The sequence below is a fragment of the Anoplopoma fimbria genome, chromosome 10, assembly GCF_027596085.1.
Source record: "Anoplopoma fimbria isolate UVic2021 breed Golden Eagle Sablefish chromosome 10, Afim_UVic_2022, whole genome shotgun sequence".
NCBI classification, from domain to species: Eukaryota; Metazoa; Chordata; class Actinopteri; order Perciformes; family Anoplopomatidae; genus Anoplopoma; species Anoplopoma fimbria.
Window position 1 is genome coordinate 17,846,168 of NC_072458.1, and position 18,354 is coordinate 17,864,521.

The 18,354-nt window shown below is 38.4% G+C and overlaps 1 protein-coding gene across 2 annotated transcripts; it reads left to right on the forward strand.

Moving 5' to 3' along the window:
* Positions 1-1,469: 1,469 nt before the first annotated feature.
* nr1d2b (nuclear receptor subfamily 1, group D, member 2b) lies at positions 1,470-11,720 on the forward strand. 2 transcript variants are annotated; one of them, XM_054606018.1, is made up of 9 exons: positions 1,470-1,633; positions 2,527-2,644; positions 5,656-5,880; positions 6,063-6,151; positions 6,703-6,847; positions 7,856-8,562; positions 8,830-9,015; positions 9,122-9,332; positions 10,146-11,720. In XM_054606018.1, the coding sequence occupies exons 2-9, from the start codon at positions 2,626-2,628 to the stop codon at positions 10,340-10,342; spliced, it is 1,779 nt and encodes a 592-aa protein (XP_054461993.1). In that variant the 5' UTR covers positions 1,470-1,633; positions 2,527-2,625; the 3' UTR covers positions 10,343-11,720. The 2 variants fall into 2 exon arrangements, with proteins under 2 accessions (XP_054461993.1, XP_054461992.1); XM_054606017.1 differs by lacking the exon at positions 1,470-1,633 and having other exon boundaries at positions 2,149-2,644.
* Positions 11,721-18,354: the final 6,634 nt, after the last annotated feature.

Consider the following 18,354-nt stretch of genomic DNA (forward strand, 5'->3'; position numbering starts at 1 on the left):
TGCTGGCGAGAAAAAAAAATTAGGTGACCCATTTGTAGTTATGAGTGTACAACTCTAAAGTAGTACACTCAACTGGATGTGAATTCAAGGAACTAGCACAGATGTGTTGCTTCATCACTTCTACGAAAAAGTTGCACTTCAGCATGTTCTATTATTAAACATCTGTGCAGAATTATACATTTTGTGTCAGTAGAAAAAAAACATGCAGGATTTTGGCATAAAATAGTAAGATGGTGCTGTTCTTTGAGTATAAATGCAATGATATAGATGTTAAATTCAAAAAAATAACACAAACAAAATACAAGATACTATTTTTTATTTGTAGCTGCTGTGTCTTTATATCCTCTCGGTGTCCTACAGGAGGACGGGACTCGCACTGACCCCACAGGTACGTGTTAGCACATCTTACATTGTTACATTAACTGCGACTGGATTAATTAACCGTGTCATCGTGACAAAATATCCCAACCGCGTAGCTCAAACTGTGTCTCCCTGACCTACCGAGTGGAAGGGTCAACTTAAAAAAAACATGGTCACATTACTCCCTTCTCTATTGTCTCCTCCAGACATTAGTCTGCAGGGCAGGAGTGACCTTTGACCCTGCTCTGCAAAAACAAAACAAAAAAAAGTGGGATTGCTTACTCCTAAGAAGGTTTCTTTGTAGTAAGTGAGGAAACATTAGCCGGGACTGAGGCTGCTTTGGGAAATTCCTGGTGCTATCTTTGTGTGGAGGTTTGGACGTCTCCTGCCTTCCGTCTGGAGATGGAACGGAAGGAAGCATTTTTTCCATGTCATGTTAACCCAGTGAGAATGTAGTGTGGGGGAGAACGACTTGAAAGCCTTCTGACATTAAGCCTTTCAGAAGCGGATCCGCTGGTGTGGTGTGTATTTTATTTAAACAGTATCCACCCACTGCCAAATGCTGTGTTTGCCAAGTCATGTCACGTGATGCAACTAACATAAACATTTACGCTGCTGCGCTCAGAGGAATGTAAATGCTTTAATAAGGACGTTAAAGGGAGCGGTTGTTGTCCATTAGGTTTTAAAGGAATGCATTCTGAGTCCGGCTTTAATGGAGGGTTTAATGTTCATTTATGGTGCTTCAAACCGCTTCACATATCAAATATTTAAAAGCTGCACTACTCGATACTTTATATATTACAAATGGATCAAATGACTATGCTTATTATGAAAGCTTTTACTGAGGTGAAGTGTTTTATCCTCTTTTAGCCCTTTGTTTTGGTTTTCCAACAGCAGCAGGGATTAACTCACCTGAACAGCACCAAACAGACAGACAGAAACCAGCCGGTGAACATAGTGGAGCATTTAACAGCTACAGAGCCTGGTATTTTTTTGTCAGGAGTAGGTGGAGACCAAAAGCAGAGCCAAAAGAGCTCTTCTTTGCTCGGACGACACCCATTTTCTAACTCAACCTTGATTTCGATCTCAACTACACACTTGTAAAGTGTTGTGACAGCATCTTGCACGCTGGTGCTATTGTGTTTACAAAATCTATCCACAGACAGACTGTCGAAACAAAAGGACTCAAACCTGCCTCTCGGGTAATTCACACTACTGAAGGTGACTCCAGGACAACATTCTGCCGGATGAAGCACACAAACAGACTTTCAAGGTGAAAAAACTAAGTTGTGGCTGGTAAATATATTAATAATTTAAAAAAAAGAGTGAAGTCAGACTCATGACATTGATACTTTTAAAATCTGGCTACTGAGAATTGTGCAAATACAGATATGTTTATTGCAGGGGGAAAGGTAATAAATAAAGGTGTATTACCAGTAATACTATGAAGCAAGTGAGAGAAAACTTTTACTTGTGATTAGAAATATCTGTAAAAAAAATATTTCATCAAACATTTTTCCGGTTACCTCTTTAATAAAAAGTACCAAACACTAATTTGGAAACAAACCAAACTGTGATAAAAGTCATAGCTCTACTTCAAGGTACTCTACTTTTTTTTTGACACAGGATATAACTTAGTTGCCAAATGTCTTTGTTCACTTTGACGGGTGAAAGTATGTCAGTGGGTTACATTGACACCAGCGAGGCTGTGGGGAAGGAGGAGCCGATGAACTGGGTCACATGGTTGCACACTCGACTCGAAACAGTCACTGCAAAAAAAAAAAAAAAAAAAAAACCCCAGTCTTTTCACACCGCCGAGTTACGCCTGTATCGCAGCGTTTCTGTTGCTCCTGAACTATCTCTGAATGAAAAACGGTGCATTTTCTGGACCAAATCTCGATTGCACTGAGAACAGAATAGCAGCGTTTTTTTTTTTTAATTCTCTTTTGCTAGAATAAAGCGACTTCCAGCGTCGAGCACGGGGAAAAAACAAAAAACTGCCCTTTTCTTTCTTTCTTTTTTTTTTTTTTTTTTTTTTTTTAAAGCGTCTTTGAAGCCGGCTCTCTGCAAAACTCACTGCTTCAACCTGCCATAAATCCTCGGTGGTTTTCAAGGTGTCTTTAATCTAAATGTTGTAGTTTTATTAATTTTTTTTCTCAACCTGAGATCCATCAGCGACTTCTCAGTTGCTGAACACAAAACAGAAACACGGCTTCAGAACTGAGGTAGCACCGGAGGAGGAAAGCCCCCAAAACTCAAGAGGACATGGAGGCGACCAAAGCTGGTGAGTGGGCTTTAAACCCAGTTTAATTATTATGCATGCAGCTTGTTGCTGCAGGTTTTTCAATATGGTCGAATCCTGATTTTATATATACATATACAGTGGGAATTGCATTTATTAAAAGTGGCACTCCTGGATTAATATCTTCATATTTTGAACATTTAAATGAGACACTTGTTTATATAATATGTGTAACGTGACGCCCACAGGTGTGTTCATGTTAAACTGGGTTAGCAGTGTTGTTATTGCCCCAGCGGATGCCTCCAGCAGCACTGCGGTCGTCTCCTCTCACATGGCCTCCTCGGTCTGGCCATGTGCGCCTGTGTTTACGCTCCACGTGCGTCGCCTCTCATTGGCCAGGAGGCCGCCGTGACGCGTCTCGTTGCATAATTCCTCCCCGGTGGAGATGGCGTGCGGTCTCGCAGAGGATACACGTGAGCCAGCTCTCTGTCGGCTCTCGAGGTGACCCAGATTTTTGCCCGATAAAAAAATAATAAAATGTGCTGGTCCACGTGGGGGCGTGTTGAGAAAGAAAGAAAGAAAAAAAAAAAAATAATAATTTACATAAAATAAGATAATCCTTTATTAGTCTTTTTACTTTTTAATTTACAGGATTACAGCAGCATAGAGGATAGTGCAAATAAGAGACATAGTAAAAAAACAAGATCAAAAATAAGTATTATAAATAAGAAAATGAGCAAGAAAAAAACAGTAAAGAATATTATATATACAGACAGAAACTATTATAACTATTATTGCACAGTGTATTTATATTGCACAGATATCTCATTTTGGTATGAGATAAGGTGATATGTATTGATGGAGCAGGAAAAGTAAGTAGCAAAGGTAAATGCAAGAACAGCATGTAACAGTAACAACTGAATATAAGTATTATAAATAAGCAAATGAGCAATAAAAAAACAGTAAAGAATCCACAGTAACTGGAATATTATATATACAGACAGAAACTATTATAACTATTGTATTGCACAGTGTATTAGTGTTGCAGAGGTTTTTAGTGTTCACATATATTATATAGTGTTATAAGGGGCTTTTGGGTGATTTTTTTTCTTTCTAGAAATGACATCAAGCTTAGTTTTCATGTGATGATGTCTTATATAAACGGTGGTTTTGAGGTCAACACTGGGTATTCAGGGAATTTAAGATTAATACTGTGAATAGTTGGTGTAATGTCCCGTTTTAAAAGATCAAATGAATGCTTTTCAGAACCAGGCGCGTCATGACTACTGCTTACAAAATGAGTAATGTGATAGGACACAAATTATTTAATTTCTCTGAAGTACTAGACCTGCATGTTTCCCTGTGACGTGTACATGTTGAAAGGGTAAAAATTCCCACGGGACCTGAATGCAACATTTTGTTCAATTTTACAGTTTTGTCAGAATTGGATGGAATAAATTGAACTAAGACAATACATTAGTTCATCCTCAATGCAAAATTGATAATTTAGCGCTTTAATTTAGCGGTGTAGTACTATGTGAATATATACTTAGCAGTGTTAATAAATGTTACATTTTGAGGAATTGATGATCCTTTACTATTACTATTAGAAATATACATTGATGTGAATCATGGTATTTTGACAAAAGGCTTTATTCTGAACAAAGTCTCTGGAAGTTAAGCTTTCCTGTTTTGTCTGGCTTAACACTGGAAGCTTCAAATGTCACATCTTATCTAACACACAGACAGACACATAGTGATGGGTATTTTCAAATTTCTGCGCAAATATTATGTGGCATATTCAAAAGGCAATCCCAGCCCTGTTTTGTGCCAGTACGGTGTTTACTTATTCATTTTAATTATATGTGGTTTGGCACCAGATCATTTGTGATGGAGCAGTGTTGTTTGCATGGCTGCAGGGACGGGCCAGACTACCTATCACACACCCTGGTGCAGCTGACATTATGTAATGGCTGTTACCTAATCACTGAGAATGGCAGGGGAAGAAATCAGGTCAGCTTATGTTGAGGGAGAAAAAAGGTTGCCGGCGACAGCAGCAGCAGCCTGTTTGCTCAGATCCTACTGGCTGAGGAACTGTTGTCGTATTTGTATCTGTCCTCGTAATGTTAAGCTCGTTGGAGCTGGTGACAGTTGCTATACATTTCTTTTGAGGGGAAGGAAACCGCAGGGAGTCGGCTTGAGCAGCGATAGGACAGAACAGATAAAGAGAAATGTACACCAACTAAAGAAATTTGAATATCAACAAATAAATCAAAGGATTAAGATGCCACAGTGCTGGACACAGCATTTGATAGACTGGTTGTTGTTATTATTAGGGAATTTGGTGCAACATGGCTCCAAAAAGAAAGAGATGGCCGAGAAGACATTTTGATTTTGTTGCATCTTTTTACCATAGTAGAAAAAGAGTGGAATTAACGGATGATGTTCTTCTTGTCAATTAATTAAAGCGCTTGTCTCTCTCTCTCTCTCTGCTTCCTACCTTCCCTATCTGTGGCAGCCCCTAAGCCCATTTGTCACTACTGAAGACATAAATCTTAAAAAAAAAGATAAAAATAATAGATAAAAATAAAGGCATGGTAATTTCCTATAATAGTGTCACTTTGTTATTTTTTTTAAGTGCTAATCAAACAGGAATAAATAGCACATTTGTTGTGGAATGTTTTCTGCAAAAGATTAGTACATGTTTGTTTTATTGAGTATTTGGGGCAGCTGGAAGGTGTTTATCGGATTAATACAAAGTACAGTACATTGTGTTGTTAATGAAGTAACCAGTAACCGAGTGCAGCAGAGGAAGAAGGAATCAGGCTTTAATGCACAGATTGTACTTGTTTGTCGATACATTTGTTTGGTCTGCAGGTAATATAGATGTAACACCACCAGCCTCGTTTTTTAAGAGTGAAATAAATTGGTGCATTTAAAAAAGAAATCACAATATGATGTGCATCTTTTTCATCCAAGAAATCTCCGCACAGCGTTTGATGTGTTGCTGCAGTCCCTGTCCTCACGGCTCATTTTTCTCCGTTGTACACCAGGAGGCGTAATAGCCTACATCAGCTCCTCCAGCTCTGGCCCCGAGTCGTGCCACAGCGACTCCTCCAACGGCAGCTACCAGTCGTCCTCCCCGCCCCACGGCTCCTTGGCCAACCGCCGACAGCTGAGTCAGCAGGCTGACCCCGCGCTCGCAAGCGGTGGCCAAAACCTTCCAGGGCCTCAGAAAAGCGGACGCTCCTCCTCCACTGCAAAATGTGGCATCACAAGTAAGATGCCCCCCCCCACCCCCTGTTATGTGTTGTGATTTTTACATTTTGAATGCTTGCATTGCACTTTGGAAATTGGTTGGTAATAATGTCATATATTAGTTGAGGCGCTAACGCATGCAAAATCACTAGTTTGATCGTCTTTCAGGTGAACTATAAGAATATGTTTTCGTATTAATCAGAAATCAACGGCCTGGTGCTGCTGTGTAAGGTTTGCGGCGACGTGGCCTCCGGTTTCCACTACGGCGTCCACGCCTGCGAGGGCTGCAAGGTGAGGGCGGTTCCCTCCAACTACCATCGACACACACTCGCATGCATGCAGACACACACACACACACACACACAACACTGAATCAGAAGGATTTCCACTGCCACACTTTTGCTGGATGTTGCTGTGACTTTGGGCTGCGACTGAAGTGGGTCACTGCAGCAGGCGTAGCCATCTGCACAGCTCCAACCAGAGACTCGGTGAAACTAGTTCACTCTCCCCATATTTATCTCAGCCGCCACCTCATACTTCACGTTGCTGTGTGGCCTAGTTAACTGTGGGGAGCAGCGTACAGTGGAAAAACACTCCGCAGTACGCCTTAGAGGAGGACACACACACACACACACATTTCAGACTGATGCGTTGGATATCCGATATTATGCAGTTATAATGGAAATCTTAACTGCGGGGAATGCAAATAAAAGGAGTGTAATCGGTCATCTAAATTGTCAAATTTGTCTTTTTTGTCAATCTAATCCTGACACGTCAAGGCATAGTTCTGTCTGTGACTTGTGTCATCACGATGCGCCGTTTGTCTTTGTGAACACACTCAGGGTTTCTTCAGGAGGAGCATCCAGCAGAACATCCAGTATAAGAAGTGCCTTAAGAACGAGACTTGCCCCATCATGAGGATCAACCGCAACCGCTGCCAGCAGTGCCGCTTCAAGAAATGCCTGATGGTTGGGATGTCCAGAGACTGTGAGTGTCCGTAGTAATAACTGTCTGGCTCATTATTCAATTCAATTAAAATTGAATTCAACACCCCTTTATTGACATGAAAGTTTGAAAAAAAAAGAAAAAGAACCCAATATTGCCCAAAGCATCAAAATAGATTTAGTATAAGTATACGATAATGATAATATGAATAGCAAAGCTCATTGTTCAGCCTCTGAAGAGCAGGATCACTCACATGCCTTTCTTGTGTGTTATTCAAATTAAAAGACATACTTTCTGTTCTGTTGATCTTTTTCTCAGTAAAATTAACACTTTCTCAACATCACAAAGCATTTAAAGGGGAACTTAGTTTTGCACTGCCATTAATGAGGGGAATATGATTTTTTTTTAAAAACCAAATCAATAAATTAGAAGAAGATTCATTTTAATAAATAGACACAAAATATATTATGTAAGAATGGAATTGTGAAGTTTATCAGATTTAATATTTAACTATTGTGGAAATGTGCAGGATGAAATTATACTTATTAACTGAGTTAAAAAACAATACAGTATTATTATTATTATTATTATTATTTCACAATTGTATGTGATTATTAATTTGAATATTTATTTTATAGTGTTTTATTTATATAAACTCTTCTTGGTTCGCCATATGATGACTCATAAGAGACAGATATAAAGAATTCAAGTTGAGGTGACAGCTGATAGCATCACTATGGATCATCTTTAGTTTTTCACACTTGACTACGCTCCTCCTGTGCCACAGATTTGTACTCCTCCAGACCAGCAAACTGGTCCCGAGTGCCCCTTTTAATAATATGCATATGATGATTTCATTGTTGTATGTGCATCACTGAAAGAAAAGTAACCTAGCTCAGTGGGAAAGGGTGGATGAATCAGCGGGTGGGATTTCTAAAGAACAAACAATATATCATGAGTCATTATGGTCTGACTTGTAGAAACTGTAACTGTGAAACAGTAAAAAGTAAAGGTGAGTCCTTCTGAAATGATTCTCTCCCCACTGTTCAGCTGTGCGCTTTGGCCGAATCCCTAAGCGTGAGAAACAGCGCATGCTGCTGGAGATGCAGAGCGCCATGAACAACATGATGAACAACAGCCAGCTGCACAGCCAGCTGCACAGCAGCCAGACGCTACCTATCGTCAAACCTCTGCCAGCCGGTGCCACCGAACCTACCTCAGAGGACGCCAGCCCCGCCCCCTCCACCTCTTCATCCTTCACACCATGCTCCAGCCGATCAGACTCCAGCTCTGACCCTGAACCCACCGTCACCATGGACACCAGCTCGGCCTCGCCCAGCGCTTCAGACAGCGGGGAGGAGGAGGTGATCGGCTCGGTGACCAGGGCTCACCAGGAGACCTTCATGTACAACCAGGAGCAGAGCAGCCTGACAGCTGAGGCCCCGCCTCCTACTGGCCCCCCGAACAGCGGCCCGGCCAATAACATCCCTAACCTCCATATAGAGGAGCATCAGGACGCCTGGAACCAACACAACAATATGGTCACCATGGCAGCACAGGCTCCTCCCTCCAGCCTGGGCCCCCAGGGTCAGGAGGCCAACACCACCAACCACTGCCCTTTCCGGCTGTCCAGGAGTGCCGCCTCCAGCCACTGCCCAGCCTACACACATGGAGCTTTCGGCGCTCCGTCCTCAGAGGGCCACGCCAACGCAGCCTACAGCGGGCCCCTGTGGAGAGGAGGCAACAGAATGCATCTGGTAAGAGACAAGGAGGCGAGACAAAGGTGCAGGACTTTTCAAACACAAAGTCAATTCAGTGTGCTTTGACTAAGGAATAAAAGTGTAGTGCAATACCATTTACAAGTCTATGGGAAGAAAAAAATACATTTTAATACTTGAAATTTAAATAAAAGTGGCAGTGAAAGTGCAGAAATATCCTGTGAAACTCGTCGTCGGTGCGGTGAGTCCAGTAAAACACCATCACAGTGGTACAGCCTTCTAAAATGAACATAAATCTGCCCCCAGGTTTGTCCGATGAACACCTCTCCTCATGTGGACCCTCAGAAGTCTGGCCACGAGGTGTGGGAGGAGTTCTCCCACAGCTTCACCCCCGCCGTCAGGGAGGTGGTGGAGTTTGCCAAGAAGATCCCAGGATTCAGAGACCTGTCCCAGCACGACCAGGTCAGCCTGCTGAAGGCCGGCACCTTTGAGGTAAGCCACGTGCCACGGATGATATTTATGTTTTCATAAAAAGGCTGACGTTGTGGTGTCAGAACAGTTGTACCCAGACTTACAGAGCTGTGTTTGTCTTCTGCAGGTGTTGGTGGTTCGCTTTGCTTCTCTCTTCGATGTTAAGGACCGAACCGTCACCTTTCTCGGTGGGAAGAAATACAGCGTGGACACTCTGAGGGCCATGGGGGCCGGGGACCTCCTCAACTCCATGTTTGACTTCAGCGAGAAGCTCATCAACCTGGGCCTCAGTGAAGAGGAGATGAGCCTCTTCACCGCCGTGGTTCTGGTCTCTGCAGGTATGTTTGATTTGATAAAGCACTCTAACAGCGCACATAACATTTATGTACTTACCACAGACCCAAATTATGTTTTAAAGGAAGATGCAAATATATTTGACATAGTTGTTAATGGTCTATCTTTTGATTAAATCCCCAGAAGAAGAAAAAAACTCCACACATACAAGGGCTTCAAAATTAAAATAACCGAAAAATCATTTTTTAAAATCCTTTATTCTACAAATTGCCAAGAAGTTCGGAAAGAATTCCCATTGCAATTTCTCAGAGCCAAGAGGGAAATCTTTCTTGGTTTGTCCGACCAACCAAAACCCCAAAATATTCAATTTACTGTCACATATGACAAAGAAAAGCTGCAAATTCAAATAGAAAAGCTGCACCTAGAACACGCTGCACATTTTTGCTTTATAAATGACAGAATATGATTAATAATTAATTCATTATCATACATTTTCTGTCTATCAACTATTCGATTAATTGACTACAATCGTTTTAGCCCCTTATTACAATGTTTGGACAAATGTGCTTCCAGTTGCTAAGCTAAGCTAATTGGCTGATGGCTGTAGATTGATAATAAATGGACGAGTATGAGAGACAGGGAGATTTCGTTCTTCTTATCTTACTCTGAATAATTGTATTTCCCAAAATGTCAAACTGTAAGGAAATAATAATGAAGCAGTTTTTTTTTTTTTTACGTGAATAATGATGACAAATTCCTGTATCATTGTAACCCAAACTTTTCTTGTAATCTTTAATTCCTTATCCAAAATATTTCACCTCGCAGCATAACACACCGTTACTGTCCATTCTTCCCAGATCGCTCGGGCATCGAGAATGTGAACTCGGTGGAGGCCCTGCAGGAGACGCTGATCCGCGCCCTGCGAAGCCTCATCACCAAGAACCACCCCAACGAGTCGGCCATCTTCACCAAGCTGCTGCTCAAACTGCCCGACCTGCGCTCGCTCAACAACATGCACTCCGAGGAGCTGCTGGCCTTCAAGGTCCATTCCTGAAGACTCCTCTAGTACTTGACACCCGGACCCAAGCTGTAACGGCCTGTGACCGGACCTGGGGGTCGCGAAAGGACCACCCTCACCTCCACACTTCCCCCATTAGACTTTGGGCTCTGTTCCTTCAGGCTAATAATAGAACTAAAAGTCGAAGCTGACATTTAAAGGGGGAGGAAGACCATAAAATGTTATTGTACTGTACTGTAGGGCGTAAATGCCTGTGTGATGGTAATGCATACATACAGACACACTGATTGATGTAAATGTTTCTTGTGTTTTGCTTGTAGCATACTGTATGTTTGCAACTGTACAAACATTAGAAGCACTTTTCTGTATAGTGTAGACTGGTATTTTTTGCATTCATAGTGCAATATGTGACTGCTTTTTGATTTTAGCTGTATAGTGATGAGTCAAGAATCTTGTGTGTACTTTCAGTGGAAAACATTCATTTGAATAGATGCTGTGCTCATGTGATGAGGGGGAAGCTGTTGAGCTAACAAAAATGCAGACACTGAAAGACTGACGAGTCAGAATTATCTTTAAAAAAAAAAAAAAAAAAAAAAAAGGCAGACGACAATGAGAGGAATGTGGATGTAAAGCTGCTAAAAATCCTAGAGAAACCCCAGAGCGTGTTATTGTAATCTCAATAAATTAGGGGAGCAAAATAAGGCTTTGTCTTGCAGTTGTTGATATGCTGTGTTTTTGTTAGTTGTGGCCATTTTTCAAAAATGATTTTGGCATTGTGATAAATCAAATGTATCAGTGTCGCTCTAATGCCTGCTGATATGTGCTCATGGATCAGTGGAAATTTAGATGCACTGAACCAATCGAGACACATTTTCCCTTCTCTTCTAAGAAGTGTAAGGAGGAGTGTTTCTGAGATCCTGGTGTCTGCTGTCCTGTGTGTCCCAAGTCGGGACTTTCCTACCTGCCAAGCAGTCGAGTCAGACGTGCTATGCTGCTTTCGGACACCGGCTGCAAGAGAAATAATTGTCACCAGCGGCTCCCACTTGCTTGAATACACATTTCTGTTTTACAATACTGTACAGACTTTAGCTGAGTGTAGTTATACTGAATAGGTAGGACTATTCCACATAAAATATGATTGTAATGTCACTGATTGTAATTTAAAGAAATAAGCTGAGTCGAGGTGATGTTCAGATATTTTGCGATTGCCATCTTTTTGTTCCCTGCTGATGAATTCAGAATGTCGGGCCTTTTAATATCCAGAGCTTCTGTCATTGTGTTAACATTGCTGACATGTGGTTCTGTTCTCCTCTGTGAAAGGATTGCAGTATGCATAGATTTATATATAAATATATACATACTATCATACATACATAACTGTATAGATGAATATATCTATATAAATAAATTTTATAAATGCAGTTTATGTTGTGAAGTGGTTATTGAATGTGTCTGGTTGTCATTAAGTTTAGCAGAATCAATTCATCATATGATGTTTAAGTTAAAGTTGGTTCTGATAACACTGTTTTACTTAATGTGGCAAATTATGAAATAATTAATCCAAATGTGACTTTGGAAAGCTGTTAACAAGCAAGCAAAAAGTATTTCTAACGCTTTCCCAATAATAGTGATTCTTAATACTAAAAAATAAAGCATACTTAGTATGTAATATGTACCTAGTGTGTAGTATATGGCCAAACTGTCTTCTTAACTGTGAGGTGTCCATCTTCCTGGACTCAATTCAAAACTAATTTATCAGTATAAAAAATCAGCTATTTTCTCACCACTTCTCAACGCAAGTGTCAAAAATAAGATACAAAACAAATTCATACTACAAGCAATCACTCAAAGTATTGGACAGAAACCATTAAAAAATTAAAATGACTAAATAACTGTAAATTACTGTAGCTGTCATGAAACTTCAGGTAAAATAACATGAGATTTATCAAGAAGATGATGTTCAAAAGGTTGTCAATCTAAACTTGGGAGGATAAAAACCTCGACAGTTTGATTGTGGTAATATCACTATCCATCAGCAGATGGCAACAAGGCAACTTCCTCTCTCTCTCTGCACACACTGCCACTCCCTGCAACCTGGGACCACCATCTGCAGCCTGCTCATGTTTGCTCTGCAAACCAAATTAAAGGGGATTTCATAAATTCGTGAGATCTACATTCTACACACACAAAAAGTAAATAAAGGCTTCAAATTGATATTTTTGTTTATAATTCTGAACTTAAACCCAAGATTAATATTGATCGTCTCTTTTGAACACAGTGCACAAGTGCAAACTGCATCAATTCATCATTGTCCTCTCATACTTCAAGGATCTGTGGGATTGTCAAAAATATAATTTGTACTAGACTTTGTTAGAAGATCAGGATGTATGTATTATAACTTTGAGCTCCATTATAAAAATAAATCTATATTTGAGTAAATTATGTCGTAATAAGTCAAAAATAGCAAAATGTCAAAACGGTCATAGTATAGTATGTCAAAAAAAGTCATAGTATAGTATGTCGAAAAACGTCATAGTATAGTTTGTGGAAAAAAGTGAAAAAAAGACATAGCATAGTATGTCAAAAAAAGTCATAGTATAGTATGTCTAAAAAAGTCAAAAAAAGTCATAGTATAGTATGTCAAAAAAAGTCATAGTATAGTATGTCTAAAAAAGTCAAAAAAAGTCATAGTATAGTATGTCTAAAAAAGTTGAAAAAAAGTCATAGTATAGTATGTCGAAAAAAGTGAAAAAAAAAGTATAGTATGTAGTAAAAAGTCATAGTATTGAAAAAAAGTCATAGTATAGTATGTCGAAAAAAAAATAGTATGTCAAAAAAAAAAAAGTCATGAGAAAAAGTATAGTATGTCAAAAAAGTCATAGTATAGTAATAGTAAGTTACAAAAATGTCAAAAAAAGTATAGTATGTCAAAAAAAGTTGAGAAAAAGTAATAGTATAGTATGTCGAAAATAGGGAAAAAAAGTCATAGTATAGTATGTCGAAAATAGGGAAAAAAGTCATAGTATAGTATGAAAAAAAAAGTTGTCAAAAAATAAAAAAAAGTCATAGTATAGTATGTCGAAAAAAGTAAAAAAAAAGTCATAGTCATATAGTCAAAAAATGTCATAGTATAGTAAAAAGTCAAAAAAAGTCATAGTATAGTATGTCGAAAAAAAAAAAAAAAAAAAAGTATGAAAAAGTGAAATAATATAGTATGTATAGTATGTCGAAAAAATAGGGAAAAAAAGTCATAGTATAGTATGTCAAAAAGTCACGTCATAAAAAAGTATGAAAAAAAGTTTCTCAAAAAATAGTAATAGTAAATAGTATGTCAATAAAAAAAAAAAAGTCATAGTATGTCATAGTATAGTAAAAAAAGTATAGTATGTCAAAAAAAAAAAAAAAAAAGTCATAGTATAGAATGAAAAAAAAAAAGTTGTCGAAAAAAAAAGTCATAGTATAGTATGTCTAAAAAAGTCAAAAAAAGTAATAGTATAGTATGTCAAAAAAAGTTGAAAAAAAGTTGAGAAAAAGTCATAGTATAGTATGTCGAAAAAAGTTGAAAAAAAGTCATAGTATAGAATGTGGAAAAAAAGTGAAAAAAGTCATAGTATAGTATGTCAAAAAAAGATATAGAAAAAAGTTCAAAAAAAGTGTCGAAAAAAAAGTTGAAAAAAGTATAGTATGTCAAAAAAAGTTGAAAAAAGTCAAAAAGTCAAAAAAAAAAAAGTTATAGTGTAGTATGTCAAAAAAAGTTTAAAAAGTCATAGTATAGTATGTCGAAAATAGTGAAAAAAGTCATAGTATAGTATGTCATTAAAAGTCACGTCATAAAAGTACATCTTGACGTGAAAGGTCATACTATACTTTCTCAAAAAAGCCATGATATAGTATGGCGTAAATAAGCAATAAAAAAGTGAATAAAAATGTCATGTTGAAAAAAGTGAAAAAATGTCATGTCTACAAAAGTGAAAGCTGTTGTTTTGTTTTTATGTGTGTTATCTGTGTTTTCATGGAAACTTTTATGCTGCCATCTTGACTAGGACACCCTTGTGAAACAGATTCTAAATCTCAATCGAATTATATGATACAGTACAGGTTAAATAAAAAATAGAATACATTTTTCGAAAGTCATAAAAAAAGTCAAATTTTATGTGACCATTGCCATTTCAAAGAATTGTGACCGTTAGTGGTCTAAGTCATCAGAGTGCTAAGCGTTCATTTATTTCAACCACATAAAGGACCACGTCAAATAGTTCAATGCCTGTTCTACTCTCATTCTATTTCTATGTTAGCAATGCACCAGTAGAGGTAAGTCGGAGTTAGCTCACATGAATTACAATATTTTTTATAATTAGTTTTGCAAATGTATGAATGTATGAAAAGGGAATGCATCCAACACTTTTGTTGTTTCTCAAGGATGCACACAATGCATTTGATCAGTAACGCTGTTACTGTTTTGTTTGTTTGGTGTTTAAAAAACTACAACAATAAAGACCAAAATAAAAAAATATGGCAAAAAAATGATTAATAACAATCCCTAAAAAACATACTGTGCTGGGATTAAAAGCTATGAAAAAAACCCCCACATTAAAATCACAAGCAAGTAAAGGAAAAAACACTTAATTGCAACAAAAATAAAAGCACAAAACCAAATTCTCTCAAAACCATCTTTATTCTCAAGAGCTAATTCACATTGATTGCATCGCCATCCTCCACGCTCATTACAAAGCACTATCCAGAGCTGGACAATGGATTACCGGACAATGTTGCCGGTAAATGCCGGGTGCAAGACAGCAAATTCGCAACAGAATTATTTTTCTCAACTTCTGTTTTTTATGCTGTCACACATTCACTCCTACACTTACACACACCTAATCTCACTCCATTTCTCCCCTTGACGGTTTTCCAGTACGTGTTGAACAGATGAGTTGAACAAGAAGACACTCAAACACACAAGGAGAGAATCTGTGCTGACGGTGGATTGCTTTTTCATTGATGATGGTTACACTTTGAACAAGAAGTTGACCTTACATGTGTTATTTTCTGCTTTGTACTGACAGTGAAGTCCAGTTACAGTATTATTATTTTTTAAATAGTAGAACTAATGCTGCACTAATTAATGTGTTTTTTATGATTCATTACATCTTGCTCATAGGTATTTTGCAGAGATGTGGAAATGGGTTTGAGAGCAAGATACTGTATTTTTTTCAAGGCTATGCAAAACAATATCATGTTAATTTTATGCTAACAACATCCGTAAAAAAAATCTGCAGTTCGAAAATATACATCCCTTTTCCTTTGTACTGTAAAATAGCATTTATATGGTGCAACTCTTGTTATTGGTTGTAACTGAGTAACCTAAAGAGTAACAACTCGTGGGAGAGATAACAGCGCACTGGCACCTCTTCAGAAACAGTAAAATCATCTGAACCAGCAGGCAGCATTGACTATGTTTACATGCACCAACAGTTCTGTGCATATGACAATTCAAGTAATTATGGTGTGTGTGACATTTAAAATCCAACATATACATACGGCCATAACCTCCAATTTGTACATAACCTGAAAAAAAACACAAACATTTGTATCCAACTAAATTATGGGTCTTAATACTACATTTGGTAAAACAAAAAAAGAAGAAAAACAACGTGTTATTATTTTGGGGGGTTTAATGCTGCACTAATAATTACTTTTATATGAATAATGAGTGAATGTGACTGTCTGTAATGTGAATGTCAAGCTCTTCAGCTCTACTGAGCATTGTAGCATCTTTCAGGTCATTGTTTTGGTTTTATGGCAAACATTATTTTGGTTCTGTCTGAATGTTCTGATTTACCATTTACATGTTAGCGATATCATCTTTATAAGACCATAATTAGTCAAACAAGTGTGATTTTCGTGAGTTATAAAGTACTGCCACCATGTGGCCAACTGAAACGGATAAATGTAGCTTTGAGGTTACTGTAAATACGTTTGGTTAATGTTGAGGTAAGGTTTTGGTTGCTTTTTGCTTAGAAAAGAACAACCTGGTTGAGCTAACAGTTAATTGCTTAAACAAATCAAATGAAATTATTCAAAAGAAAAACGTGGCCTTTAAGATTTAACTGAAATGTCATGACTAAAGAACACTGCTGTGAGGTCTGGCTTATTACCCTGTTTAGACTGGAAATCGGAATTTTGTAATTTTTGACACTTACATTTTTTGTTTTGCTTTTTGCACAAGATGTAATAAGATCCTTAGTGTGCATTAAGGGCAAAAACTATCTAGATGATCTGGCCCAGAAAAAAACAGAATGGGATCTATCTCGTCAAGAATTTTAAAGTAGGACTTGTGACTCACCTGAAAGACCATTAACGTTAAACGTTCATGCTTTTATGATAAACCTGGGGCTGGCTGCATAGACAGACTTTGAATTTAACCGAGATAAAAATTTCACATTTTAGACTGATGTCGTCTTCAATTTCCCAAAACAATCTTATTTTGACGATCTTAAAATGTTCGCTCAGATTAATGCAAATTTCACACTCACTGCCCATAAAATGCAAGGATAAAGTTCTTGACCCCACTAATCCTCTGATCCAAACTGGCCCTGTAGCGTTAGTTTCGAGAAATTGCAGAAAATATTCCACAAACCTTGATTTGCAATAGCTAAAGAAAAGCGAGCGTTGGAAAGGTGTCTTTGGGCTTTAAACTTGAATAATCAATATCTGTAATAGTAACAAATGTTTAGAGACATGATTCCCACTCTGTTACTATACAGAGAGTACACAGTAGTAGTTTAATGTTTAGCTGTGTCAGCCAGAAGCTCTGATAAACCCACTGTATGCTTCCTGTCAAGCACCCAACGTCAAACACAGCAGAACTTCTAGGAGATGAAGAGTTTGATATTTTTAACAGGTTGACACCAAACTACAGCTTCAGGAGGGAGTGAAAAAGTTAAAGTAATTTAATGCTTTAAAATGACTCCATTTCTATTTCGTGCAAGTTGCTTGACTCTCATTTTGGCCCTTTACCTGTGCAGGAACTCAGACATATTTACAGAAACTCAGGAACAACCTAAGGAACATAGTTCCAGTTCGGGCTCCTGGGTCGTAATGTGTTCCTTCTGCTGAGGTAATATGCATTGAAGGTCCAGTAGCTATCAGGTTGGACTTAGTACTGATGCCACAGGTCAAACACAAGCCTCCAAACTACCACAGCACAGACACAGCTTTCAGTCCGATTGAATGCAAACAAGCAATAGTTGTTGCTAGCATATCATAGGGATAAGAATGGGAATATCTTAAAATGTTGTTAATGTTTAAAGTCATGCAGCCAAATTCCTGAGACTAGTCTTAAAGTCTATGCAATTTTTAAAAAAAGATAAAAGAGAGCAAGTTAACAATCCATTCCTCTTACAGTCATGTCACAGAATATTACAAAAGACAACCACATATCGACGCAATAAGAAATTAAGTCTCAAACAAAGTTGTCACTTTATAAAGTTCATAAGGTCCAATTTGCAAATTTTATTTGCTAGTCTTATCCTCACAGTTCTTCAGATGCAACGGAAACACAAACACAAATACACCGAAGTGACTTTTGGGTCCAAATTTAGTTCCTGAGTTCAGTTCCTGGGAGTATTTGGTTGAGAAAAAGGGCCATTCGACAAACCCATTTTGTTCATCTTGTCACTGCTTGTGCCAACTGTCATTCATTCTTTATTTTAGTTCAATTCATCTATCAAGCAGAAACTTGCTGTATTTCTTTCTACCAGGACTACTCTGTTAACGGGTTTATCAATAAGCAACAGGCAGCCTCAGTCCAAGGCTCCTGCAACCATCCAACATGCAGACGACCTACCGGGACTATTGACTACAGGGGTGCATGTAAACGTGGCCAATGTTACGCTTGCAAATATTTCTGGCTCAGCACGGCCCGGTCCTACATGACAACCGGGCCGCCTGAGCCTGGGTGCCTTAACTCCCCCATCCATCTCTCTCCCTCTGATTGTCTGTGCATTTTATTTTGAGACTGTACGGTTTGCGAGGTGTGTGTGTGTGTG